General features: G+C 31.5%; 1 protein-coding gene across 1 annotated transcript; it reads left to right on the top strand.

Moving 5' to 3' along the window:
* Positions 1–496: 496 nt before the first annotated feature.
* On the top strand, positions 497–22,757 carry LOC134720979 (uncharacterized). Its single transcript, XM_063583612.1, has 2 exons — positions 497–1,088; positions 19,841–22,757. Exons 1-2 carry the CDS (start codon positions 1,025–1,027, stop codon positions 20,689–20,691), a joined length of 915 nt encoding a protein of 304 aa, XP_063439682.1. The 5' UTR covers positions 497–1,024; the 3' UTR covers positions 20,692–22,757.
* The last annotated feature ends 4,202 nt before the right edge of the window (positions 22,758–26,959 follow it).

Genomic DNA, 26,959 nt, shown 5'->3' with positions numbered 1-26,959 from the left:
AATCCACCATTTTCTACATTTGAAAGTGCCTGTACCAAGTCAGGAATATGACAGTTCTTGTCCATTCTTTTTTGATGCGTTTTGTTTATATTGATTTTGCCATGTGGTTATGGACTTTCCGAATTGATTTCCCTCTAAGTTCAGTATTTTTGTAATTTTACTTATTGATATATTATAATGCAGAATTAAAACAAACGCCACTGATTTGGTTAATTAGCGCAAAACGTATGTTTTATCAGAGACATACAGTATATAATAATTGTATTCTACGTCTCAGCTCGGTGTTTTAATTAAATCTGTTGCTAATTAATTAACCTTTGCCTTAACATGTTACCACGACATTTAATAATGTAAGTACTTACGAATTACTTACAAGTATTTGTGACCAACGGTGTAATTACATAACATTTGAAATATTACAATAGAATATTTTTATATTAATCTACTTAACCTCCAATTAAAGGCAGATTACATGCTTTTTAAACAGAATCGATATATTAACGTGTATATTTAAAGTTTTTCTGTAGAGGTACATGACGATCTAGTTTAAGGAATAATTAAATAGCAGGTTAAAATTTGGCTATACCTGATTTATTAAATCGTTTGTTCAGTTATAACTATACACATACAACTGTTTGTTTGGAGCAAAGCATTGTTGACACAAAGAGCGAAAATTGGTGGATATTAATAATTTGCGGAGGTGTTTTCTCGTTTCAAAAAGTTTGCTAACTTTTAATGGACACTGGTAACTTAGAAATTTATTAAACACCAACAGACAATCAAAAGATTATAAATGAACACAACGCTATTTTTAAAGGATCAATGGATGTGAGATTTACTTCAAGATAACTGGACTTAAAAATAGACGAGTGTTTTATAAAAAGGATCCACTACATGATAAATCCGAGTCAACTTTATTACTTAAATAAATAGCTGCTAAAAAAACAATGACAAAGTTTGAATCACACTTTTCTGGGATATTATGTGAACATGGGATTAATTGAAAGTTTGATGGAATATCACCATGGTGGACCCTGTCATTGGGTTCACAGTTGTTACTTTTTGCTCACTGATACATGAAATAAAAGGTAAGTTTGAAAGGGACGATTTAGCCCCTTTGCTTATTGTAAATTACCAGAATGTTCTCATGAAAAATCACCTAAAACTTTCAAATTTATATAAATATCGGCTTTTACGACAAAACATTGGATATCGCATGCGTGTTGAAGTATGATGATATTCCTCTGGAGCTGCCTGACATATATTGCTATTACTGGTCGGTTCTGCAATACATTGTGCTGTATGGGCTTATCTCATTGTACAAGTCCGTACAGTGACATATAGTTGTTATTTTCTGTGTCTTTTAGTCTGTTGTGGAGAGTTTTTTTGTTGGAAATCACATCATATCTTCTTTGTTTATATGAATGTGTTTGAATGGAGGCTAGCGACAGGGTATATCTCCACACTTAACCATCATTTATCATACGAATTATGTATACATTGTATATAAGATATTTGTGTTGTCAACCTTAGAATAAGATAAGTACTTATCTAACGGTACGTGTATCATTATACACCCTTTCGAAAGTTCACTAAGGACAAATAAATATGGGTCTATTTTATTTTTTTATTTTTAATCATTATTGGCCAATTTGTCTTTAAACGAAAAGTATATTATATCAAATTCTTATTCCTATCTTATGGCATTCATTAGTTGGCGGCGAGTGGGGTTAATATTTCAATGGTGTAGCACCAGTGTTACATTTCAGCTTACAAATTATTTTATCTAACATATTTTTTTTAATAAGAATTTTACTATAATCGTCCAGATTATTGAAAAAAGTGGGAGGTACACCAAACTCCATGCTTAATTTATTTTGTAGTTGAAACGCCACTATATTCATTAATATGTGAAAGAGATAACATTTTCAAAATGTGATAGATATTATCACAAAACGTGCTATTGCAATATTGTAATCAGTTTAAAACATGTATACAAGAAACTATTAACACTTCTCTACTGTGCCGTCAAAAGCATAAGTAATTTCCAAGGCCTTGTTTACTGTTCTGTCAAAAGCATAAGTAATTTTCAAGGCCTTAAATTGATCACACGTATTTAATTTTAATTTTGTACGTTTGTATGTTATTATCTAGGACAGTGTGATCTATTATATACTTATTTAGTGGGTGATTTTGTGCAATACACAATATTACACAAGAAATAACGGTCATTTCAAAAGAAGATTTAAATCTTACTATACTCAAAGTAAACGGTCCAAAGATTTCTTTAATCATATTCTTACATACTCAGCTTTTAAACTAGAGATATACAAATATTATTTATAAAAAAAATGTAAGGTGCTCGTGTTGACATTTATTCATTTTCATTTATTATTTAAACAATTTATCACCCTTAGACATTCATTATTTTATATTTAGTTTTTACAATGAAAGGACATGATGGTTTGGCACTGAAGGTTATTTCATTGTATGGTTTATATTTAAATATAAATCTATATACTTTTGAAAAAGTTAGTAAAATATTCAACTATATTATTATAAGAAAGAAAGTTAAACAGTTAGGTTCTAGAAGACGGAAATGTTTATCAGGTGATGTTGAAAACACATCAGTTACCCTTATGCCCTTTGCATAGTTTTTCATTACAATAAAACGTCTGCTCCCAAAGAAATGAGCTGGCATCGTCTGCTCTCAAAGAAATAAGCTGGTATCTATAATTTATATGTTTCATGGCTGCATGAAACATTTATTACCACATACTGTAAAATTGTTATCATTTCTGATTTTGATACTTAAATGAGATATCACACTCTTGTAGATTTACAGTGATGTTATTAATAGAGATCGCAATTTTAGAAACAAACCATAAAACCATGTTAATCCTTCGAATAAACTGATAACTATACCTTATCAATTTAAATATATAAATTACTATATATTGCTATCAACCTTGATAATATCACCACCAGTCTATGGAAGAAGCGTATCGATAAAAACTTTTCTTATATCAATGAGCGATATTGTCTAATATCAATTGTAAATATGCAGACATTCCATGCGGAAAATGTTGTTTGCGGCAACGAGAAATTAAGAAAATACTAACTTTAAAACTTATTGTTCAAATATAAACAACAATTGAGTCTAAAGATACATTCAGAAGTTAGTTAGAAGCTAAAGTTTATGTCCGTGTAAAATTTGAAGTGCTGTGTTTTTCTTATATACAAAAATAAACAATGCGATGCTTTTAAAATATCAATGCGATACTTTTAAAATATCAATGCGATACTTTTAAAATATCATAGCGGTGTTTTTGTAATATTGATATTAGTAATTATTAGTTTTAATATTTGACTGCTGTATCCATATTTTGACAATTTTACCTATTATGTCTGTTTTGTTCATGCATCGTTGTAAATATGACAGAATTTGATGATACTGTCATACACGTGACAGGTTTAGCGCAATATAACCAGGTTCAATCCACCATTTTCAAAAAATGCCAGTACCGATGGGGTTTAATAAACAATGTCGTAATCAAATAGCTAAGTATCAATATCATTGTTCACATATATATAACATTTAGCAAATTAATAATGAACGCACCGAAATAATATGTTTCAGATATGCTCGTTGAACGCATGCATGGAAGACTTTCTTTATTGAAAACAATGAAACTAACTTTTGACAAAGATTAATCATACTGTCCTCGTTAAGATTTATTCGACAAAATTTGGCCTGTGCATTTTTGAATCTCCTTTTTTGTCGAGCCTTCGACTTTAGCGAGACTAAGCGATCCTACTTTCCGTCGTCGTCGGCGGCGTCCACAAATATTCACTCTGTGGTTAAAGTTTTTGAAATTTAAATAACTTTCTTAAACTATACTGGATTTCTACCAAACTTGGACAGGAGCTTGTTTATGATCATAAGATAGTATCCAGAAGTAAATTTTGTAAAAATAAAATTCCATTTATTCCGTATTTTACTTTTAAATGGACTTAGATTTTTTTTTTGGTTCCTATATAGCGTGGTGTTCGCTGAAAGTCAAGGCTCCGTGTTTAAGGCCCTACTTTGATCTATAATGGTTTACTTAAAACAAACTATTACTTTGATGGAAAGTTCTCTCATTCGAACTCATGCACCATCTTCTTAATTTATATCTGTAAATCTTATATCAGATAAACCCCTAATAAATAACTGCTTTCCTGTCCTTCAAAACGTCATTTGGGTGCTGAATCTTTTGTTAAGTGCAAACACACTTCTAAAGATTTAAAGGTATCGACAGTTATGATGGTACAAGAACGATTACGTCAATAAAAATACCAAATAAACAGCACTGAACGATCTAAATGTATAAATATAGAAAAAAATATATACACATTTCTAACGTCAACGGACATTTAGATCTTATTCATTTGTTTTCTCAACATTTTTTTTTAGTATTCCTTGAAGAAATAAATTTATAACAAGCGATACGGATTGATCGATTACTAGTCAAAAAAGCAGTGAAATCTCTGTGGTAACAAAGCAACGGAATGCTCTCACGGTCATCACGATGTAAAAGAGCGTCCAGGCGGCGAGCTGATTATGTTCATAGTGATATAGATTTACCAACGGGGAAAGTCTTTGATATAAAAAAAGAACTGTTTTCCTTCTCAATATTATTTCTATGTTAATAATAAATACATTTTCTGTTTGACAAGATTTTTGATTTTCGTTGTATCTGAAGTTGTTCAACTTATAGTCTGAGGCTACTCAGTTGGTATCTTCAAAGTTCGGGACATCAGCATTTGTACATTTTAATTTGTTTGGAATATTTATTTTACCATTTGAATATTAATTGTTATTTGGAGCTGTATTGGATTGGATTGTTTAAAAGAATGTTTTTTTAAGTCGTGATATGTATGGTCCGCAACCAAGTTGTCGTTGCCATATAGCTTTATCCTTGTTCGAAATTCCGTCATTCCGAAAATCCGTTATTTCGAAATTTGCCTTGTTCGAAATTCCATCATTCCGAAAATCCGTAATTTCGAAATTCCGTCATTCTGAAATTCAATCATTCCGAAAATTCGTAATTTCGAAATTCCGTCATTCTGAAATTCCATAATTTCGAAATTCTGAAATTCCGCCATTCCGTAACAAACCATTATACGGAGGGTTTTTTTAAACGCCTTAATATAATGGGCTGATTTTTGTTATGTGAGTTAACCATGATGAGTTACAGATCAAGTTTATTAAGTTTTGTTCTGCTTGGCTAATTTTTGCCGAAATTACGGTCTATGGACTTTGCTAAATTGTTAAAAATCTCAGTTATACAGACTTTTTTTCTAAATGCTTTCAGATATTGGACTGATTTTTTTTTTGTATGTGAGCTAACTATGATGATTTAGAATTTTTTGCTCCGTTAATTTTGGCCAAAATAAAGGGTTAACAACTTCAAGAATTATTGAAAATCACACGTTATACTGACTCTTTTTCTATACGCCTCTAGATTTTGAGCTGATTTTTGACATTTGAGACTATCATCATGTTTGTGTCCACATTTATTATTGAAATTGCAGATTTTTCAACATTTTAAGACGGGACGTGTTGCTTTGACATATCAAGTTTTTGTCTGTTTCGATATTACCCATTTGGATAGGCTATAGCAGTGTGACCTCAAGGGCAGATTCAGCCGTTTTCAAAAGGGGGTTCCAAACCTAGGATAAGGGGGTGGGGTTCAACCATATGTCCCTATTCAAATGCATTGATCGGCCACTTGACCTATATTAGAATCTAATAGGTTAGTAGTCTATTTACAACCGCATTTAGATTCCACCATTGCATCATCACTTTAAATAGAATTAGTCGGTTAAACCATGTGATTGAAAACAAGTGACTGAACAGGTTGTTAACACTTTCAAATATCAATAGGGTCAAGCAACATTTTTAAAATGATAAGATCGTGTAAGCGTTAATTTTGTTACATGTACGAAGTTTTAGTGATATTGATCCCCAAACATTAAGCCGGTCATGAACTGCGTTTGTGAATTATGTTTGCGGTTCTTTTGACATGCATTGTGACGTGACATCGTATTAATTTTATATTAGAAAACTATAGTAGTTATATTAGAAAAGTATCGCATTCATAAATTTTTGATATTAAAAAAATATCGCTATGATATAAGACAAACATCGCATTGATATTTTAAAATATAGCATTATCTTTGAATTAAAGGCGATTTTGGCTTATCCAACAATTGAATTCATCTCAATTGCATTCCACATAGTTTGCTACATGACATTAATTGAATTTTTACATCTACAAATGATAAATCGTGCATTTATGTCTCATTTATTCAACAATTCAATTTTCTCGTTTAAATACACATTGCTTGGTATAACTTAAAATAATTCATGGAAATTATACAGCAGACGTATGTCTTGTTAAACGTCAGCCTGTTTTAAGAATAGAATTATAACTTTATACCAAGAAATCTTCGTTTCTTCATAAAAATGTAAACATTCGTCTGAGATTTCCCACAATGCAGCTCGTTGATATAAGACAATATCGCTCATTGATATAAGAAAAGTTTTTATCGTATCGCACCTTCCATAGACTGACCACAGTTTTAATAATGTTTTAGCTTTTTTCATTACAGAAAAAAAAGTGTTATATGAAATAAAGCTAAGAAATTTGAATTCAGATTTTCGAAACACTATGTTATAAAAAAAAACAACCTCATGTTTGATACGATTGTGTGATAGTGTGGTGTCGTGTAGAGATTCGGAAAGATACAACTGTCAAACAAAGCCAAGATAAAACATATTTTTTCTTGTTGGTGTAGTTTAATTTGCTAATCCAAATTGCAGTATGGCATTTCAAATGTTTTAAGGAGACATTTCTGGCTTAAGCTGAGATGTGGTAAAATATACTATTAAACGTCCTGCAGGTACCTGGAGTTTATTTATAATCCGCTAAATGTCATATTGTTTTATTAATATCTTGGTTATTTTCAACAACCACTGAATTACATGCTTTAGACTTTGGACAGGCACATACAAAAGCGGCGGGGCTTAACATTTTCAAGCGCTCAATCCTCTCCCTAAATAGTATTAAAAAACACGGAGAAGGTATGATTGCAAATGAGATAACCCTCCACCAATGACAAGATGACATAGAGATTAGCAACCATATATCACCGTATATACGGTCTGTAACAATGAACAAAACCCAATACCGAATAGCAAGCTGTAAAAGGCACCGAAATGACAAATGTTAATTATAAATAGACTAATTCAAACGTCTTTAAATTATTTTATAAAACGATAAACGAAAAACTACACTACAAGTACACTGTTGATCTATAAATAATTATGAAGGACTCAACTAAAAACTACACTGAAAAAATTGCATCAAACTATTAGCCCTACCCTTTTAAAAATATAAAATAAAAAAAAAAGATTATAAATTTTAATTAAGATTTAAACAGTTTTAATATTTAAGGCAATGTAGAGTTCATTCGGTTTCATAAGCCGAAATGAAAATATTAAAGATTTAATGTTATAAAAATTGATTAAAAAAAACAAATGCAGTGTATCTTGTTAAAATGCGTTTTAAAAAAAAGTAACCTTTTCAATCCTTAATTTAAATATTTTTATAGATTGGAGTACACATAAAATTTGTCAAATTCCTTTCATATATTATGATAATGTTAAGCCCTCTTCGTGCAATCTAACCGTAGCAACTGGACCCTTAATATGGTTCATATATGAAGCGCTGCAAGCTTTTGATAATATAAACTTCATAATTTCAATCTGAAAACTTGATACCTTGTGTGTCTATTTTTTTTATTAGTGTACGTGTGCTTGAGTTTTTGCTGTAATTTTCGCAACTATCTGTGTTCGTTCCATGTCAGAAACCTGTAATACAGTGGGTTGGTGTTGGCTGCTCTTTTTCATATATGTTCCACACCTTTTGTACATAGATCAGACCGTTGGTCTACTCTTTTAGTTTACAACTTGATTTATAGTTTTTCATGCCGGGCAGTTGCTGGTTTATTAATCAGACCGTTTTGTTAGACCCATTAAATCAAAAATCTGCAGATAAAATGGGAAGTATACATGGTGATTTAATGTAGTATCATTAAGTACAAACAATCATTATTCACTCTTAAGATTTTTGATAACAAAAATGTGCTAAACTTAAACAACAGCTACCGTTTCTATATTTAGATAATTATGGTTCGAGTTTTACTGGATTAAACTATAGAGCTCAATGTTAAGTATGCTCTTAGATTATGTCAGCTAGTATAAAAATGTTCAAGATTTAATCCCAAACAGTTCAGAGTAGTGTTGTGTTATTAAAATGTGTGTATAGCAAGGTAATCAGTTGTTAAATTAAAGTAACTTTATGAATTAAAAATAAAATCTATTGACGTTTGTGATTATTCATGAATAAATGATGTCATGAAATGTAACGTAATGTATGTAAAAAGGGAAGACGATACAGAATGGATAATCAAAAAACATATCTGAAGTAACGTTAGTTGTCGCATTGGCAATCTTACAACATCTCCTTATTTTAACATTGATCCCATTGTTGCTTTTTTTTTCACATAATGTTGAAGAAGACATCAGACACTTTATTTCGTTTAGCCAATTTAGGTAAACAAGATGAGATAAAAATAACAAATCCAATATATATCAAACAGTCTTTTATAGCTGACTATGCGGTATGGGCTTTGCTCATTGTTGAAGGCCGTACGGTGACCTATAGTTGTTAATGTTTATGTCATTTTGGTCTTTGTGGATAGTTGTCTCATTGGCAATCATACCACATCTTCTTTTTTATATTGTTGCCTTTTTTTAATATTAGACAGTTTCAACCAAATTTGGACAAGAAATAGAATGAAACGAAAGACAAAAAAAAAACAACAACAGAAAACCAGTCATAGTATAAAAGTCATAGTTGTCCAGAGGTAAACAGTCACTGCAAGTTCAGGATGACTTAATGAATATTTAAAGATGCTCTCATTGTTTATCTAATTTTAATAGAAATGTGTCAAATTATTTGTCCTGTTTCGGAAGAGTGCATTCTTTCAGCATCTTTGTAAAACATTTTAGCTATAGTACTTTCGGTAGTTTCTCTAATGAAGCTTTGATGTAATCTTACTATTCGTCCGTCCGTCCGTTCGTCATGTAAACGTTTTGTTCAAGGAACTTTTTGATGAAGTTGAAGTCCAATCATCTTGAAAATTAGTATGATATGTATCGTATGATATGACCTTTCTATAATTTTAATGCAAAATTAGACTTTTGACCCCAATTTCACAGTCCATTGTACATAGCAAATTAAAGTTCGGGTGAGGCATCCGTGTACTATGGACACTTTCTTTTTGAATTCAACATGTCTAAAATATTCATATAATCTATTGACCATCATAACCTACTCAAGTAAAACAACGGTAATGAAAAGGTGCGCAAGTCGAACATAAAAAAACCGTGCATACTTATTTCATCTTAATGATCTGTTGAGAGCTTGATAACACGACAATTCACAAGTTGTGTTTGATTTATACCTGTGAAAGTTTTGAATACATGTACTAGTTGGTTTTTTAAGTAGATTTAAGTATTATATTAATTGAAAATCATACCATATCTCCTTAATTTTTTTTTATATTTATGTAAATGATAAGGCCTTAGAAATTACATCAATATGAAAATAAGGAGATGTGGTATGATTGCTGATGAGACAACTTTCCACCAAAGTTCATATGTAGTGGATGTACGATTACCGTATATAGTTGGTTATAAAAGGGCACAACAACTGTGAAAACTAACGGTATATTTATAACAACATAATTTGCGAAAACCAAATATGAGCCATGAACCAACGACTACCACTGAAGTATGGGCCTCTGACTTGGGACAGGGACGTACACAATGTGGTGGGTTTAAACTAGATCAAAGGCGCCAACCCTCTCAGGCCAACATTGGACAGTGGCGCAACGGCACAATAAAGGATCAAACTATGCACAGCAATAAACGAAAACCTAATATGAGAAACAGCATAAAACGAGTTCCACTCAGTTACATGCTTCTGACTTTGGAAAGGCACATATAGAATATGGCAGGGTGAAGCTAGTTTGTGCGTAGCAAACCCTGCTCCTAAACTGTGACAGTGGTGTAACAGTACTACATAAAAACGGACTATAATAATAAGTTGAAAAGGGCTTTATTCGTCTGATCGATACAAAGCAGAAAACCTCTTACAGACTGACTATTGACAGGAAGTGGGAGCGTATCTATACATCCCACATAAAAATACTTACTAGTTAAGATCTGAGAGTACTAGCAGTTTCTAACAGCTAGTTCTAAACCAAAATAATTAATTAAAAAATCAAGTATATATATGACTTAAACGTGATATTCTAATTTGATGTTTGATGTAATTACTTCTGAGGTTGAAAGCTCACTTCAAAAACAAAATTAGGTATGGTATTCTTTGGAGGGTAAGAAACCAACTGTGATAATAATTATATTAAATAAACAAATGAATTGATTAAAACTAATTAAGTATTATAAGTTGTTACTCTTTAAAAGTAATTCTGTGATGATTTAGACCTTTTGTGGTCTCTAATAATCTATCTATACATAGTCTAGACTCGGGATGATTCATATCTTGACAAATAGACATATCAATGTGCTATAAATATTTATAAACTGTAAAAGAATAAACAAAACACACAATTTAAAATGCATACAAGACATTATCAGTGCAAAATCTTTTTTCAAACACAAATGACATTAAAGATTATTTTTCCCAAGATACAAAGATATACATGCATAGTGCATGATTTTTTAGTATTTGTTAGTGGCTTTGAACTAACTGTCGGTAACTGCGAGTACTCTCAGATCTGTACTTAGTGTCTTCTTGTTGTTGGGATGTGCAAGTACCCTGCCACGTCCACTTATATTTGTAGTATTTGTATCCATCTGATGAGTTAAACGTACCTTTTTCATTTTTTTTTAGTTCGTTCTTATATCATACTGTTATACCACTATCACAGGCTAGGGGGAAGGTTGGAATCCCGCTAACATGTTTAACCCCTCCAAATTCTGTATGTATGTCCCTGTCCCAAGTCAGGAGCCTGTTATATAGCGGTTGTTGTTTGTAAATGTGATACAAATTTGTTTTTCGTTCATTTTTTTAACATAAACTAGGCCGTTAGTGTTCTCGTTTGAATTAATTTACATTGTCATTTCGAGGCCTTTTAAAGCTGACTATGCGGTATGGGATTTGATCATTGTTGAAGGCCTTACGGTGATCTGTAGTTGTTAATTACTGTGTCATTTGGTCTCTTGAGGAGAGATGTCTCATTGGCAATCATACAACATCTTCTTTTTTATAATAATAATATATTTTTTCAAAGAAATCAAGTTAAGCGTCTTCCAAATCATGTCGTTCGAAACCACATCGCTTATCCCGATCCGAATTCCGCGGAGGGGTTCGCATTCCGACGAGCAATTTAAAAGAAAATCGTGGGAATCAGATCCAGATTTTACTTACCCGCCGATACAAACTTGATTAATTGCTCCTCGGAATTGGGGTTCCTGTAACTGTATCGTATGTCCTTAAGTAGGGACCCACTAGTAGCAATTGAGGGGACCCGCTTCCATCACGCTTAAATGATTACCTATATAACCAACCATTTTTTCCGCAAAGGATCTAAATCTGCCTCTGATACTCAAAAGCACTAAAATAGTTAGTCACAACGCTTGCATAAATAATCTATATACTTTAATTTGATTTTGTTTGTATTTATAACAGATTCTAATATGAAGTGCTTCTTTCGCTTTATGAATAAACCCATGCCCTAAATCCAATAAAAAAAAAAAATTGCACATGCGTTTATTGACTACTGCAGAATAATGAATTTTATCAAATTGCATTTTATATATTTCATTATCTTAAAGCACTTCCAAACTCTTAAAAATGATGCACGTGTTGTTTCTAATTCATTTATCATTACTAAAATGTGTTGCATTCCGAAATTGACATATTTGACCTAGATACGACAACCGTTCATGCTGGGTGTTCAAAAAGTCCTCCCTGTGAAAAATTAAAGTGCCAGCTGTTTGCTTCTTTACAAACAAAAAAGTAAGGTTCATGGAAGACCATACACAATCGCTGTACTATTATACACATCGGACATAGAAATTGTCCAAATCAGAATCGAAATAATTGATGCAAGCTATACTTCATTGTAGTTTTAACATGGGTAGGCATTATATTTGTGTTACTTTAGCCCTCACTATCGCTTGGGCAAAAATAATCACGAATATAATGCCTACCCATGTTAAACTACAATAAAGTCTAGCTTGCATCTGGGAACAGTATACCTTATAATGATTTATATATTTTGTCATATAAAATTACTAAAATGCGTTTGATTTATTTGATGTTAAGACTTTAAAAATAGTTTTGGAATTTGTAAATCATCGTGCTAAAGGCCGCCATTTTCTTATTACCTTTTTTGCATTATGCACAGTATTGTGATGAACTGCTTGCGATTTTAACAAATTTGAAGTGACAGAATACAAGTTTGATACACTAGCATCACTATAAAACTGGTTTGAAATGACATTTCATTGATATTATGAGAAATCTTTAGGATAATAGTGAGTCCGTATTAAACACATGTCTGTTTCCATATTGTATCTTTATTTACGATGGCACGACAATAAAATCGACTGCAATCGGGTAGTGTGAGGCCCCTCATGGGGGGGTCCTAGTAATCACATAATCACCATTTTTTTGCCAATATAATCACATAATCATTAAATATTTGCTTATCTTTAGTAATCAAATAATCATAAACTAAAAATACAGTCCTAGGTAATCAAATAATCATGAAATATTTGGCTTAATAATCAAATAATCATTAAAAAAACGGCCAAGTAATCACATAATCAAAAACCCCATGAGGGCCCCTCTAGTGTCAAATCCCGTCAATTTGTATGTTCCTGCTTGCATCAATTATTTCTTAAGTAAATTAATGTCAAAGTTACAAATAAAGTATTGGATACATTGCAAGTTTTTGCAGTCCTTTGGAAATCCTGATGCAGTATCTATTTTTATTTTTTGTTGAAGGATGTACCGTGACCTATAATTGTTTACTTCTCTGTCAGTTGGTATCTTGTAGAAAATGTTCTCATTTGCAATCATATATAAACACATCTTCTTATTTTTAAAGTTAAAATAAAAAAAAATAGCAGGTCATTAAAAAACTGTTTTTTCTCCGCATATTGATAGCCACCAAACGAGTGTATCTTCGGAAACTTGTAAGTGCACATCAAATTAATCTGGATTGATAACAGAACAATATTTCTACAAAGTTTTCAATGTCAAAATGTATACTATGGATTGTTTACATATACAAATAATATACAAATTATATTAAAATATATATATAATAATCAGATCATGTATGATCATGTTGATTTTCTATTATTTGTTTATATGTGTTTTAAATTATAATATTCGTGTAATTGCTGTCGCCATGCCCCTTAGTGAACGCTAAATTGGAATAGAAATAACGATGAGCTTTGAACTTTGTATATATGCATGGTTATACCTCAATTTATCTAGTAATTGAATAGTTTTTCATTTACTTAATACTTAATTTTTAAGTTAAATCCATTTCAAATTTAATTATCTGAAAACAACTTAATTTCAATCAGAACTCATAACACAAAATACAATCAGAGCTTTACAATGTGAAATAGTGAGTGAATTTTTAATTAACAGTAAAACAAACAACTGAAAATACAAGGGCATTTAAAAGTACATTTCACCTTGCATTTACACATTTTCTTCAAGATCCGTAAAGAATGTTTACACAACGAAAAATATTCATAACCTTAAATATTGTCCTTTAGGTTTATCATGTTTATGCAGCGGGTGGTCTTTAGGCGACAACTATGGGATGGCAGGTTTAAATTTATACGAGTGTGTTCGTTAGTAACGTCAATTTCTAACTGATGTTTGAAGTGACCTTTAATGATTGGTGAAAAATAAATAACCCAATTTGGTCAGATACAAATATTCACCCATAAAAGAAATCAGTCTTTAATATGTCAGATGATAAAACACATTAATTATGCATAACTATTTCGATTTTCAGTTGTACCTCAACGAGCAAAGGTCGTATTAAACCTTTTAGCAGAATCTGTGACATAGTCCATTTACTTTTCCTTAACATTATTTCAAACGTTATACCATTTGTTCGCGCAAACGCATTTACTATTTGATAGCGCAAAAGTAATATGACTGAAAAAGCTCCAACAAATTAGTCGTTATCCTCCGAAGTTTTACTTTCATCAGAAAAAAATATTGATATTTGTAACATATATATTTATTTTGATAATCTGTAAATACAAGAATGGAAGCATTTGTATTTTGTTACTTCCGTTTATTTCGAACAAAATAACCAAAACAATATCAATCAGTGTTCATTTGATAATATTAGTTAAAACGAGAACAACGATCTGACGTCACCTAAATATGGTTAGCATACCTTATCAGGATAAATGATTGTCTTATAAACTTAAATTCATATTTCATAATATTACGATTTAAAAAAAATATAGCATGATTACAAGGGAGTAGACGAAAGTTTTAAATTTTGTACAATTAAGGGTTTAAATTCCTACGTCAACGTTATAAATAAATGACAAACGCAAGTCTTAGCAAATGTCATGTCATGTAACGTCATGTCCATTAGTGGAAAAGAAATTCCTATGAACTTTGAACTTTGTATGTATGCATGGTTATACCTCAATTTATCTAGTAATTGAATAATTGTTCATTTACTTAATGCTAAATTTTGAAATTAAATTCATTTTAAATTTAATTATTTGAAATTAAACAAATTCAATCAGAACTGAAAACACAAAATACAGTTGGAGATTTACTATGTGAAATAATGATTCTAATACAACAACGTTTGTAACGTTCATTTTGATTGGATAACGTCATTTATTTACATGGCATCAATTGACAATTGATGGTATGGGACATTCGCACAAGCGCAGACAGCATATGACAAATTTTAAATACATGTTTTTAACGCTGATTTCTGTCAGTTTCATTAGAATGGAGATCACAATATTGTATTTTAAGCTCCGACGGCATCAATTGTGGATTTGATGGTCGCAAATACCCGTTTACTGTCTCCGCTAACGCGTCGCTAGTAAACTTAATTTGCGACCATCAAATCTCCAATTGATGCCGTCGGAGCTTAAAATACAATACAGTTATCTCCTAAGTGTAGTTTGAATTAAAAGTAAAACAAACAAATGAAAATACAGGGGCATTTAGAAAGTACATTCCTTCTTACAATTACATATTTTTTTCTGGATCTATAAGAAACCTTTACACACTGAAAAATTATTATAACCTTAATAGTAATCAAAGGTACCAGGATTTTAATTTAGTACGCCAGACGCGCGTTTTGTCTACATAAGACTCATCTTCAGTGACGCTCATATCAAAATAGTTGTAAAGCTAAACAAATACAAAGTTGAAGAGCATTGAGGATCCAAAATTCCAAAACGTTGTGTCAAATACGGCTAAGGTAATCCATTTCTGGGATAAGAAAATCCTTAGTTTTTTTTCAAAGTTTTGTTAACGGGAAATTTAAACAAATGACCACATAATTGATATTCATGTCAACACCGAAGTGCTGCCTACTGGTCCTTTAGTTTATCGCGTGTATGCACAGTCTACGATGCCACGTTAAAGATATACGAGTATATTCAATAACGTCAAATCATACAGAACTTATGTTTGATTGGCTTAAAAATGAACCACCTGATTTAGTCAGATGTTTGTTCAATAAAGTTAAATCATGAAAGTATTGCATTATGTATATTTTGAAATAGTATCCCATAATTTATTATATAAGTTATTAAAATGTATCTATATTATTAGTTTTCTTACTTTTGAAGGCCGTATATATGACCTTCTTGATTAATTATTTATCTATCATTATTCTTTTAATTCTGAACATGAAATCCAGATTGTCACCGTCGTGCAGGATATTACCAGTATGCAAATTGACTGATACAAACACGATAAATGACCGGTTAATTCGCGCAAACGCAATAACATTTGATGGCGCGTACAAAATACCTGTAAAAGTTCAGATTCCAACAAATCAGTCGATCAGTTCACATTGTCTCTTGAAGTTTAACTTTCATCAGAAAAAAAATATTGATACTTATAACATATATATTTATTTAGATAATCTGTAAATACAAGAATGGAAGCACTAGTGTGTTGTTACTTCCGCCCATTTCAAACAAAACAATTAAAAATACTTTCCAAAAAAACATCAATCAACATTCATTCTGTTATAAACTTATATTGGTTTAAAAGAGAATAAGGTTTTGACGTCATATAAAAAAGTTTACTCATATGTTTACAGGATAACCGATTATCTAATAACTTAAAATTCATATTTCATAATATTACGATTTACAAAAATATAGCATGATTACAAGGAAGAAGACGAAAGTATTTAATTTTGTACAATGAAGGGCTTTAGTTTCTACGTCAATGTTATAAACATAGGACAAACAACAAGTCTTAGCAAATTTCATCACGACAATACTAATTAATATTATTTATATATTATTTTTTATTATTTTTAGAAAACTATTAGTTCGTTATCTTTTGAGCACTAGCAATTGAAAAGCTAACCCTTTAGTTTAGTTAATTGAATAGTAAGCCCGATAATTTTGTGAATTGAATAGTTAGACTTATAGCCAGTAAATTGGATCGTTAGTCCGGATATTATTATTTTTTCAATTAAAACTATTTATGTTTACTTCCATTTTGGCAATACGGAGGATCTTGTTTTCTTGGAATGTTTATGATGTCATGACACTAAATCCATTTAATGTGTAATGACTGATATTTTGTCTTGAGTGTATTTTGTGGTAACGACTGTCATACAAGTGAAATTTTATCGCTGTAAAACTATGTTTAATCCACAATTTTCTACATTTGAAAATGCCTGTACCAAGTCAGGAATAGGTCAGTTGTTGTCCATTATTTGATTTAGCCATTTGATTAGGGACTTTCCGTTTAGAATTTTTCTCGGAGTTCAGTAGTTTTGTAGTTCCACATTTTGCACTGGATTGGAACTAGCTTTCGGTATCTGCGTTATGGCTAACTGCATATCCATGACGTATTTCTTGTGATTTAAAACAACTGAACCGTTAACGTTTTACCATCAGTTTTCCCGTTACTAGAGAATAAACGCAATATTTTGTTTAACGAATCTTATTCAAATTGCATTTATCTGTTAATTATGATAATTGGTTCAATTTTAAAAGTTAGAAATTTAACAGATATTCAAACGTAAGTTGCGATAAGATTTTTAAAACATCTACTTTTATATATTTAAATCTTAATTATAAGATAGATTTAAATTCTTTCAAGAGGGCTTTCTCACAATGACAACGCTTAAAGTAATTGGTTAACCAGACCATAAATTTTAATTAATTGAACAATCCGAATCAAATGAATATTAAATTATGCTTGTAAAGGTTGAACTATTAACAGTATTGTTGTTTATATATATCATACAGAAGACTCAATTCCTTTGATAAGATAAGTAGACTAAGTACTAAATAAATAACAATACTTCAGCATATCTTGCAGTCAACACTATGTAAAGGATAATTAATTTATTTTGATTTTTCTAACTGCATGAATTAAAACTTTTATTTAATATGATACAAACAATATTCCAAGAGAAGCAAATTCCCAACTACATTTTTTTATTGGAGATTTTTCCTGAATTCACAACTTTTGAAATCATAAAAATGGTCACTTTTATTAAAAATTATAATTCAAGAGAAACAATTCCCTAATAACATGTTGTTCAAATTGTTTAAATATAAAACACACATACTTAATTTGTTTCTTTAATACTTTTATCTTAATTCCCGTCTGGCCTTAGTATTTTTTTTACATTTTTTACCTGGAATTCACAGCTAAGACGAAATGAGAACACACCCTATCAAATTGAAGGTGATTAGTCCTGATCCGGGTATTTGCAAAAATATATCGTGTGGATTAGGTTGTGCTGATCAAGTTGGGGAACACGTGTTAAATGTTTTTTGTTTTTATGGTTTCGTGTTCCTTGATATTCATTTTTTTAAAGTTTAAAATACGTAGTTGTCTATTTAATCATATAGTTCGTGACCACTATTTTGTTTAAATTGTTCAATATTTATTTTATAAACACGTAGTATATTGTTTAATAAAGGCAACAGTAGTATACCGCTGTTCGAAATTCATAAATCAATAGACAACAAACAAATTCGAGTTGCAAACCAAGATCGAGGGAAACGTATCAAGTATAAGAGAAATACGTCACAACAGAAACACAATCTGACCATAGTTATCATTTGTTGTCTTGTTTTCCTCGACTATAACATAAAGCAACATTAACGTTCAAGAAAATATTTGGCAATGGCGCTAACAACAAAATAAAGAAAAAAATGTAAAAATATCCACAGAAAACAACAGACAACAACATTACCGGAACAAAAACCTAAAAACTACTCCTAACAAGAATGTGTCCAAAGTACACGGATGCCCCACTTGCACTATCATTTTACATATTCAATGGACCATAAATTTGGGTAAATAATCTATTTTGGCATTAAAATGGGAACATGTGTACTAAGTTTCAAGTTGATTGGTCATCGACTTTATCAAAAACTACCTTGACAAAAAACTTGAACCTGAAACTCCCACTTTTATTTCTATGTTCAGTGGACCGTGAAATTGGTGTCAAAAATCTAATTTTGTCTTAAAATTAGAAATATTATATCATAAGCAACAGTGTACTAAGTTTCAAGTTGATTGAACTTCAGCTTCATCAAAAACTACTTTGACCAAAAACTTTTACCTAAAGCGGGGCAGACGGACGCCCGAACGGACGGATGGACAGACGAACAGACGCACATACCAGAAAACATAATGCCCCTCTACTATCGTAGGTGGGGGCATAAAATAATAATTTAGAAACAGATAAGCATGATCTACAAGCAGAAGGCGTCAAAATTAAGACAAAATGAAGTAACGTCTAATGGTTACCGAGCCTTTAAAAAAAAATAATAAGGCAAAAGGTATTTATATGACATACGATATGATGCTGAGGATATGTAAACGGTATTTATATGACACACGATATGATGTTTAGTACATGTAAATTTAAATTCAGTGTATAACCATTTGTAATTAGATAATTAATGTCACGAAGAGATATGGATATTCAAAGGCCCCTTTTAATCCAGTTCATTGATTTTTAACTGACTATTTTTTCAATATTAATCGCTAAATCTTTAGAACAATAATTGGGCCACGAATAAGTACTTGTAAACTGCTTAACTAGTATACATTATTGTAATTGGGTCAAACGAAACCCGTCTGATGCTGCGGGATTTTCTCGCTTAAGACCCCTAAGTGTGTTTGAGCTTCTCTTTTGCAGTGTTGTTGTTGATTCGTTGCCTGTTTCCATAATCAACTCTAAGATATATCTCTAGAGAATTGTTCACAGTTGAATCTAGAAAGGAATACTTATACTGTTGAAGGTTGTATGTTGATCTATAATTGTCTTTTTGGTCATTTTTGACGTTAGTGTTGCTGTCTCATTGACGTTTACACCCCATCTCTTATTTTTAACCTATAAGACTATCTATTTCTAATATCGAACATATTTTGATTAACGTTTCTTCTCACACCATTATTTCTATTTGCAGGTTCCAATAGTACGATTACGGCAACTTACACTGAAACGTACCCCAAAATAGTCATAACTATCTGTATAGCATTGTTTGGTGTAATTCTTGCAGTTATTATAGCAAAGGTAGCTAATGTCTGCCATGATAGAGCTGTTATTCAGGATGATGCCAGCGACATTAGTGATAACACGAAAAATATCATCAGAGCTAGACTGTCGCTTATAGCATTACAAAGGAAGGCCAGAAACGTAGGAATAGGCACGAAATTTTTCCGACTGTGGTCAAGAAAAGCAAATGATACATTGACAGGAAATGAAAATGACAAGACTTCAAGTACTGTTATTACTGTAGAAGAAGCGAAATCAAAGACCAAAGAAAAGGATAAAAATGCATTGTCTAGTAAATTGACTGTCCTGCTATCAAACAAAATTAAACAAGAACCAGAGAACGGATCAAAAACTAAGGAAAGCAATATTCAATCAAGTGTAAATAGTAAAGCATCCACTTCTACAAACAATAGTTCTCCTTCTCCAAAATTAAAACCCAAATTACCCATAGCCAGACCGCCGTCTGGTAAAAAACAAGAAACTTTTATAGGACCTAATGTTTCTAGATCGAATTCTTTAACTGACTCTAGACCCGATTCTAGAGCGGACTTTGGTACTAAAGTTTCTCCTGGTAAACCACGTGATGTTACGTCAGCAACAGGTGTTTCTATTAGTGTTTCTATAAATGGAAATAATGGCAATAATAAGACAAAGAAGAGTGTTACATTTCAAGAGTTTGTAGAAGTTAACGGGGACCATTCTTCTAGTACAAAGGCTGCAGAAATTAGTAATTCAAATAAATCTAATTTGAAAAAGACATGAAATTGACAAGATGTCTTTTCATTTAATCTAAATAGTGGATGTCCATCACAAGGCATAATGCTGTTTAAGATTCGACAGTCAATGCAGGGTCGTATTTTGTTTGACGAAGGACATATTGTACCAGTCCATTGTACTTGCTATAATTTTACAGTGTAACAGTACATTGAACTTTCTGTAACTTGCAGTATATGAGTCAGTTTAAACTTTACTCAAGTAAACATTAGACTTAATCAAAAGTGCTTTATAATTAATGATGTACAGGTGTGTTTGATCGAAAGTTTCTTTTCAAAACAGATATTTGTGCAAATACTTATATGTTATAAATGCAATTTCAATGGTACTACAATATTTATAACATATCAAAAGAATCTAAAGACAAGTATACAAAAGTAGATGTCTGAGTCACGGATTTTTAACCGCGACAATAAATAGGTGAATTTAAAATATGTTTCCTTATTGTAAACATATAACTATATTACAATTGGAAAAAACAGGTTCCTCATTCGAAATTTTACTCTCTATTTATAGACAAAACGTCAGTAAAGATTTAATGAATTTGGCATGTCCTGTATTTTTAACTGATCAAACAAAACGTTTGGATCTTTTGGACAAAAATATACTCCTGTTTAATTTATTTATTTGTATGTACATGTATTAGAAAAATGCATGTTTTTTGTATCCATCGCTTTTACAACTTTATTCTTTTATACCTAAATATTTTGAAACCCATGGAAAGTTTCAAAATATTGTCTTAATTAATAAAATTGAGAAAGGAAATGGCGAATGTGTCAAAGCGACAACAACCCGACCATAGAGCAGACAACAGCCGAACCCACCAATGGGTCTTCAATGTAGCGAGATTTCCCGCACCCGTAGGTGTCCTTCAGCTGGCCCCTAAAAATATATTTGATATTATAAAAGTAAACTGATTCATCAGGTTTTTTTAAAAGAGCAGCACATGATGTGTAGCAAAACTGAGTACCAGTAACTTGATTTATTATATGAATGATTCTATATTTGCTGCTGATGATATTTTTTTCTCATAGCCTGCCTGGTTGCAGGATATTAAATTAATCAAAGTAATACAGTTAAACCATAAACATACGGGTACCTCATTAACTGGATTTTCGTATCGTATATAGTGTGCCGTTTTAGGCATGAAGAATCAACATCGAAATCACAGCCGGAAAAATAAATATTAAAAAGGACGATATATATTATACACGATCATATTAGCCTTTCGTATATTATATTGTCTATACGAAACAAATTTCCTCTATTCTAACAAGGAGCACATTTCCAGTGACTGTTTAAATGTGCCCTCTCTTCATCCCGGTTAGTCCGTTTGCAAAACCTATTGTACAAAAATATTGATAAATTTACCTGAAAAACACAACCTTCTTATTATGTCAATGTCCATTCCCCCCGAGTGGTTAGTAATATAAAAAAGGCTACAAAAATAACATTTTATAATTTATGAATTGGAAATATACGTTTATTGTCATAAAAAGTGAATATATGCAAGGACATTTATTTTTACAGTTTGCCTTTTACATGTTCCAGTGACTGTTTAAATGTGCCCTCTCTTCATCCCGGTTAGTCCGTTTGCAAAACCTATTGTACAAAAATATTGATAAATTTACCTGAAAAACACAACCTTCTTATTATGTCAATGTCCATTCCCCCCGAGTGGTTAGTAATATAAAAAAGGCTACAAAAATAACATTTTATAATTTATGAATTGGAAATATACGTTTATTGTCATAAAAAGTGAATATATGCAAGGACATTTATTTTTACAGTTTGCCTTTTACATGTACAAGCATTTTTATAAAAGTTTATGAAAAACTGAACAAGTAGCAGTATTTTGTTGATTTTTTTATATTTAAATTTTTATGGCAGTTGATTTGCCTGATCAAAGCTGTGATATCGCATTTGATATTTATTTTTGTTATATGTATCATATTGCACTGTATTGATTTTTATATTTTTATTGTCTTTCATATGTACTTGTATTTGTTATGAATGAAGTAATTTCTAAGTTTAAAAATACAATGTCAAAGCAGTATCAACTTAATGCATTTTTTTGTTGCGTATCACAAAAGTAAAGGGAAAACATCTAGGTAAAATCTTGATTCAGATCATTTTTTGTGATTTCTTGATTCTCGATTCCTGTGTTTTTGCGTTTGTTTGGGCTGTATTTCTGTCCCGTAGTATCATTTAGCGTTTTATTTGGCATTGTCAGAAAGCGGAAGGTTTCGCATGCCATTAAACCAGGTTCAAACCACAAAGTCAGGAATATGGCAGTTGTCTTCAAAAAGTTCGTTTTTATGTGTTTGCGTTTGTTTTTGTTGTACTTCGGTGTTCTTGTTATACATTGTTTTCCTCTAATAGTTGTGTTTCTCTCGGTTTTGGTTTGTAACCAGGATTTGTTTTCTCTCTATCGATTTGCAAGGTGATTTAGTGCAACGGTATTTTAGTTACACGAGTTTGAATCCAGACGAGGGAAGAACAAAAAAATTACAGAATCAAATTTTCAGATCTAACATTGTTGGGCTAATGTTTAGACGATATATGTATATGTATATATAACATTTGAATAGAACAGTGAACCTCATCCATCTTGCGATCAATAAATATCAAGTTAAATGATTTTGTTTTCTTCACATAATTAATAACGAAAACTGACCTAAAATTGTTTAGCAATATACAATGTTGATGTATGTATTTTATTCATAAGAAATAACACAATGACAGGATGTACGATGTTGATGTGCATTGATGACTCAAAAATTCTGAAAGTGTTTGCAATAGTTATCAAAGGTACCAGGCTTATGATTTAATACGCCACACGTGCGTTTCTGCTACAGAATCCCATCAGTGACGCTCAGATCAAAATAGTTATAAAAGCCAAACAAATTCAAAGTTGAAGAGCATTTAGGACCTCAAAATTTGTGCCAAATACGATAAGGTAATCTATGCATGGGATAAGAAATCCTTAGTATTTCGGAAATTTCATACTTTTGTTAACAGGAAATTTATAAAAATGACCATATGTTTGTCTCTAATATTTAATTAACTGTGCATTTGTATTCAGATATCGCAGATCAGATTTATTCGTTCATTGTGTAATCATACGTTTTTTGATTGAGTTAAGTCTGCCAATTGATGTTTTATCGTGTGTTTTCTATGTTGTGATGTTATGCTATTGTTTCAGAAAAAGGGAGAAGGTTTGGATCCATTAAAACGTTTAATCCCGCTGCAAATGTTTGCACCTGTCCTAAGTCAGGAATCTGATGTACAGTAGTTGTTGTTTGTTTATGTAATATATTCGTGTTTCTCGTTTTGTTTATATAGATTAGACCGTTGGTTTTCCCGTTTGAATGTTTTTACACTAGTAATTTTGGGGCCCTTTAAAGCTTGTTGTTCGGGGTGAGCCAAGGCTCCGTGTTGAAGGCCGTACTTTAACCTATAATGGTTTACTTTTTAAATTGTTATTTGGATGGAGAGTTGTCTCATTGGCACCCACACCACATCTTCCTATATCCATATAATTGATATTCATGTCAACACCGAAGAGCTGACTCCTGGGCTGGTGATACGCTCGGGGGCGAAACGTCTACCATCAGTGGCATCAACCCAGTGGTGTAAATACTTATCAAAGGTAAATAATTTAATACGCCAGACGCGCGTCTCGTCTACGTAAGTATCATCAGTGACGATCAGATCAAAATAGTTATAAAGCCAAAACAAGTACAAAGTTGAAGAGCATTGACAACCGAAAAGGTTGTGCCAAATAAGGCTAAGGTAATTTATGCGTGGGAAAAGACAATCCTTAGTTACGAAAAATTTATACTTTTGTAAGCAGGAAATTTATAAAAATGACCATACAATTGATCCGAAATTCATGTCAACACCGAACTGCGGACTACTGGGCTGGTGATACCCTTGGGGACGAAACGTCGGATAAGGCAATATATGCCTGGGATAAGAAAATTCATAGTATTTAAAAAAAAAATCACAATTTTGTAAACAGGAAATCTTTTAAAATTACCATATGTTTGATATTCATGTCAACAAAGAATGACCTAATGGTGTTCGTAGTTAGGCTTGTTATTTAATACGCCAGACGCGCGTTTCATCTATATAAGACTCATCAGTGACACACAGATCAAAATAGTTATAAAGTTTATGTTCATATTATGTGGTAAATTCAAATAACACTTTGATGATTCCATTCTTTCGAAAGACTCTTATGGATTCACCTTCATCAAGAACGCTGAAATGCAATCGTTTGAAAAAGCCACGGATGTATTAAATAAAAAAATCAAAAGAAATATATCATTATATAACAAAAAGGAACCTGCAAATAATTAAATCAGGCTTAGTATTATAGGTTAACTTTACAGTAAGTGCCAAATGTTTGAGCAGGATCTGCTTACTCTTTTGGATCACATGAGATCGCCGTCTGTTTTTGGTGCGGCTTTTGTTGCTCAGTCCTTAGTTTTCTATATTGCTTTTTTTACTGCTGCCTGTCTCTTTTCTGTCATGGGGTTTGAGTTTATTTTTTAACACATGAGTTTGAATGTCCCTGTGGTATTGTTGGCATCTCTTTTATACGAGGTAGATGGAACCTGAGTTCGTTGGGCGGGTGGAGAGTGACTATATCTATACTCATAAAAAAATGTTTTGTATACGCCAGGAATATTTATATATCCATGTCATGACATCAGCTTAAAACTGAACAAAATCATCCAATAGTGTTACTAATGATTGTTTTGTCATAAGACTATAATACTTGAGTATTCCGTACTATATCTAAATTTTTAATTTGAATTTGTGTATCAAATGATTTGGGATATTTGCATCTGCATGCAGTGATTAATTGTGCAAAAAAAAAAAAAAACCAATTCGTATCGAGGATTAATTAAGTTAGAGAAGTCGACAACCAAACAACATAAAAGGCAATCTTATTCATTTCACGAAGTAATTTTTATCTTTTCTTTTCTATCTTCAGACATCAGCGTACATACAAGGGATTATGTAATTTATATATAACCTACAACAAGGATGTTAAAATTCAGAAAATCGGAATCAACATCGTCATATTTATTAATGCCACCTTAAGGTTGCACTTTGTAACTACAGCTGTTTCTCGAACCATGCTTCTTTTGGGGAGATATATAATATTCATAGATAATTTGATTTGTTGACATACTTGTTCCATCTTATGATCTCTATGTTTCATCTCAAAAAGACATAACTTGAGACTGTTACCAGTATAGAAACATACTATTGGGGTGAACAATAAATTATGAAGTAGGCAAAAAGTTAAGGATGGGGTAGTACACAATTTTAGTAAAAGTTGAAACTCTAACAAGTTCAAGGCATATAAATGTTGAAAATATGCAGCAAAGCCCTATGTTTTGACCTTTGAATAAAATAGTAGTGCATATTAACTTACAATTCTAGGATATAATTTTCCACGGAAGGATATAGGTATAAGGGCGTTTTTCAATAAGAACGTGTTTTCTTGTCCCAGCCACTTTTAAAAAAAATGTGTTTGATCTTTGCATGTAGTTTTTTTGTGCAGTCAGTACATTGAATTAGATTCAACATTTTAAGCAAAGAAACAGTCTATTTTTTTAGAGGAATTAATAAGATATTGATTCCTTAATGGTCCAAAACAACCAAAGTGGCATGTCCCATTCATATTCTAAAATATCGTAAAAAGATGTAGAAATAAATGTTACTTTTACTTAAAGTTTATGTACCCTTCTGTAGCTATTTTTGTACGAACTTTTTAAACATCAACTGTATCAAAACTACAGATATAATGAATCATAGAGACAGTCCATTTTGAACATATACTAGGGGGAAACTTAATGCAAAGCATTATTATTTACTGTTGCATTGCATTTAATATAAAAAGAGTACTTTGTGGCAGAGAAGCCAATATTTTTTATAGAAAATCCACAGCCTTTAATAAAGAGATTTTTGTTATAAAATTTGAAATGTAGATTACTCACTTGCTTTTCTATGATGTGCTAGTGTTTTATTTTTTACAAAAAGTTCTATCCAACCTGTAAATTCCAAAAAACCTCGTGCAGAGTAACTAAAGTCGAGCGCACCCTAAAAGGTGTACTTGATTTGGTCCATATTTTTATTTGTTCTAACCAATAACTACATTTAATAAACTTTACGAAACGGGTCAAATCTCCTTCAGTATCTGGTTTTAAGATTATGAAGAAAATATCAGTGTACAGTT

The sequence above is a fragment of the Mytilus trossulus genome, chromosome 6, assembly GCF_036588685.1.
Source record: "Mytilus trossulus isolate FHL-02 chromosome 6, PNRI_Mtr1.1.1.hap1, whole genome shotgun sequence".
Lineage (NCBI taxonomy): Eukaryota > Metazoa > Mollusca > Bivalvia > Mytilida > Mytilidae > Mytilus > Mytilus trossulus.
This window is presented reverse-complemented; position numbering and strand designations above follow the sequence as displayed.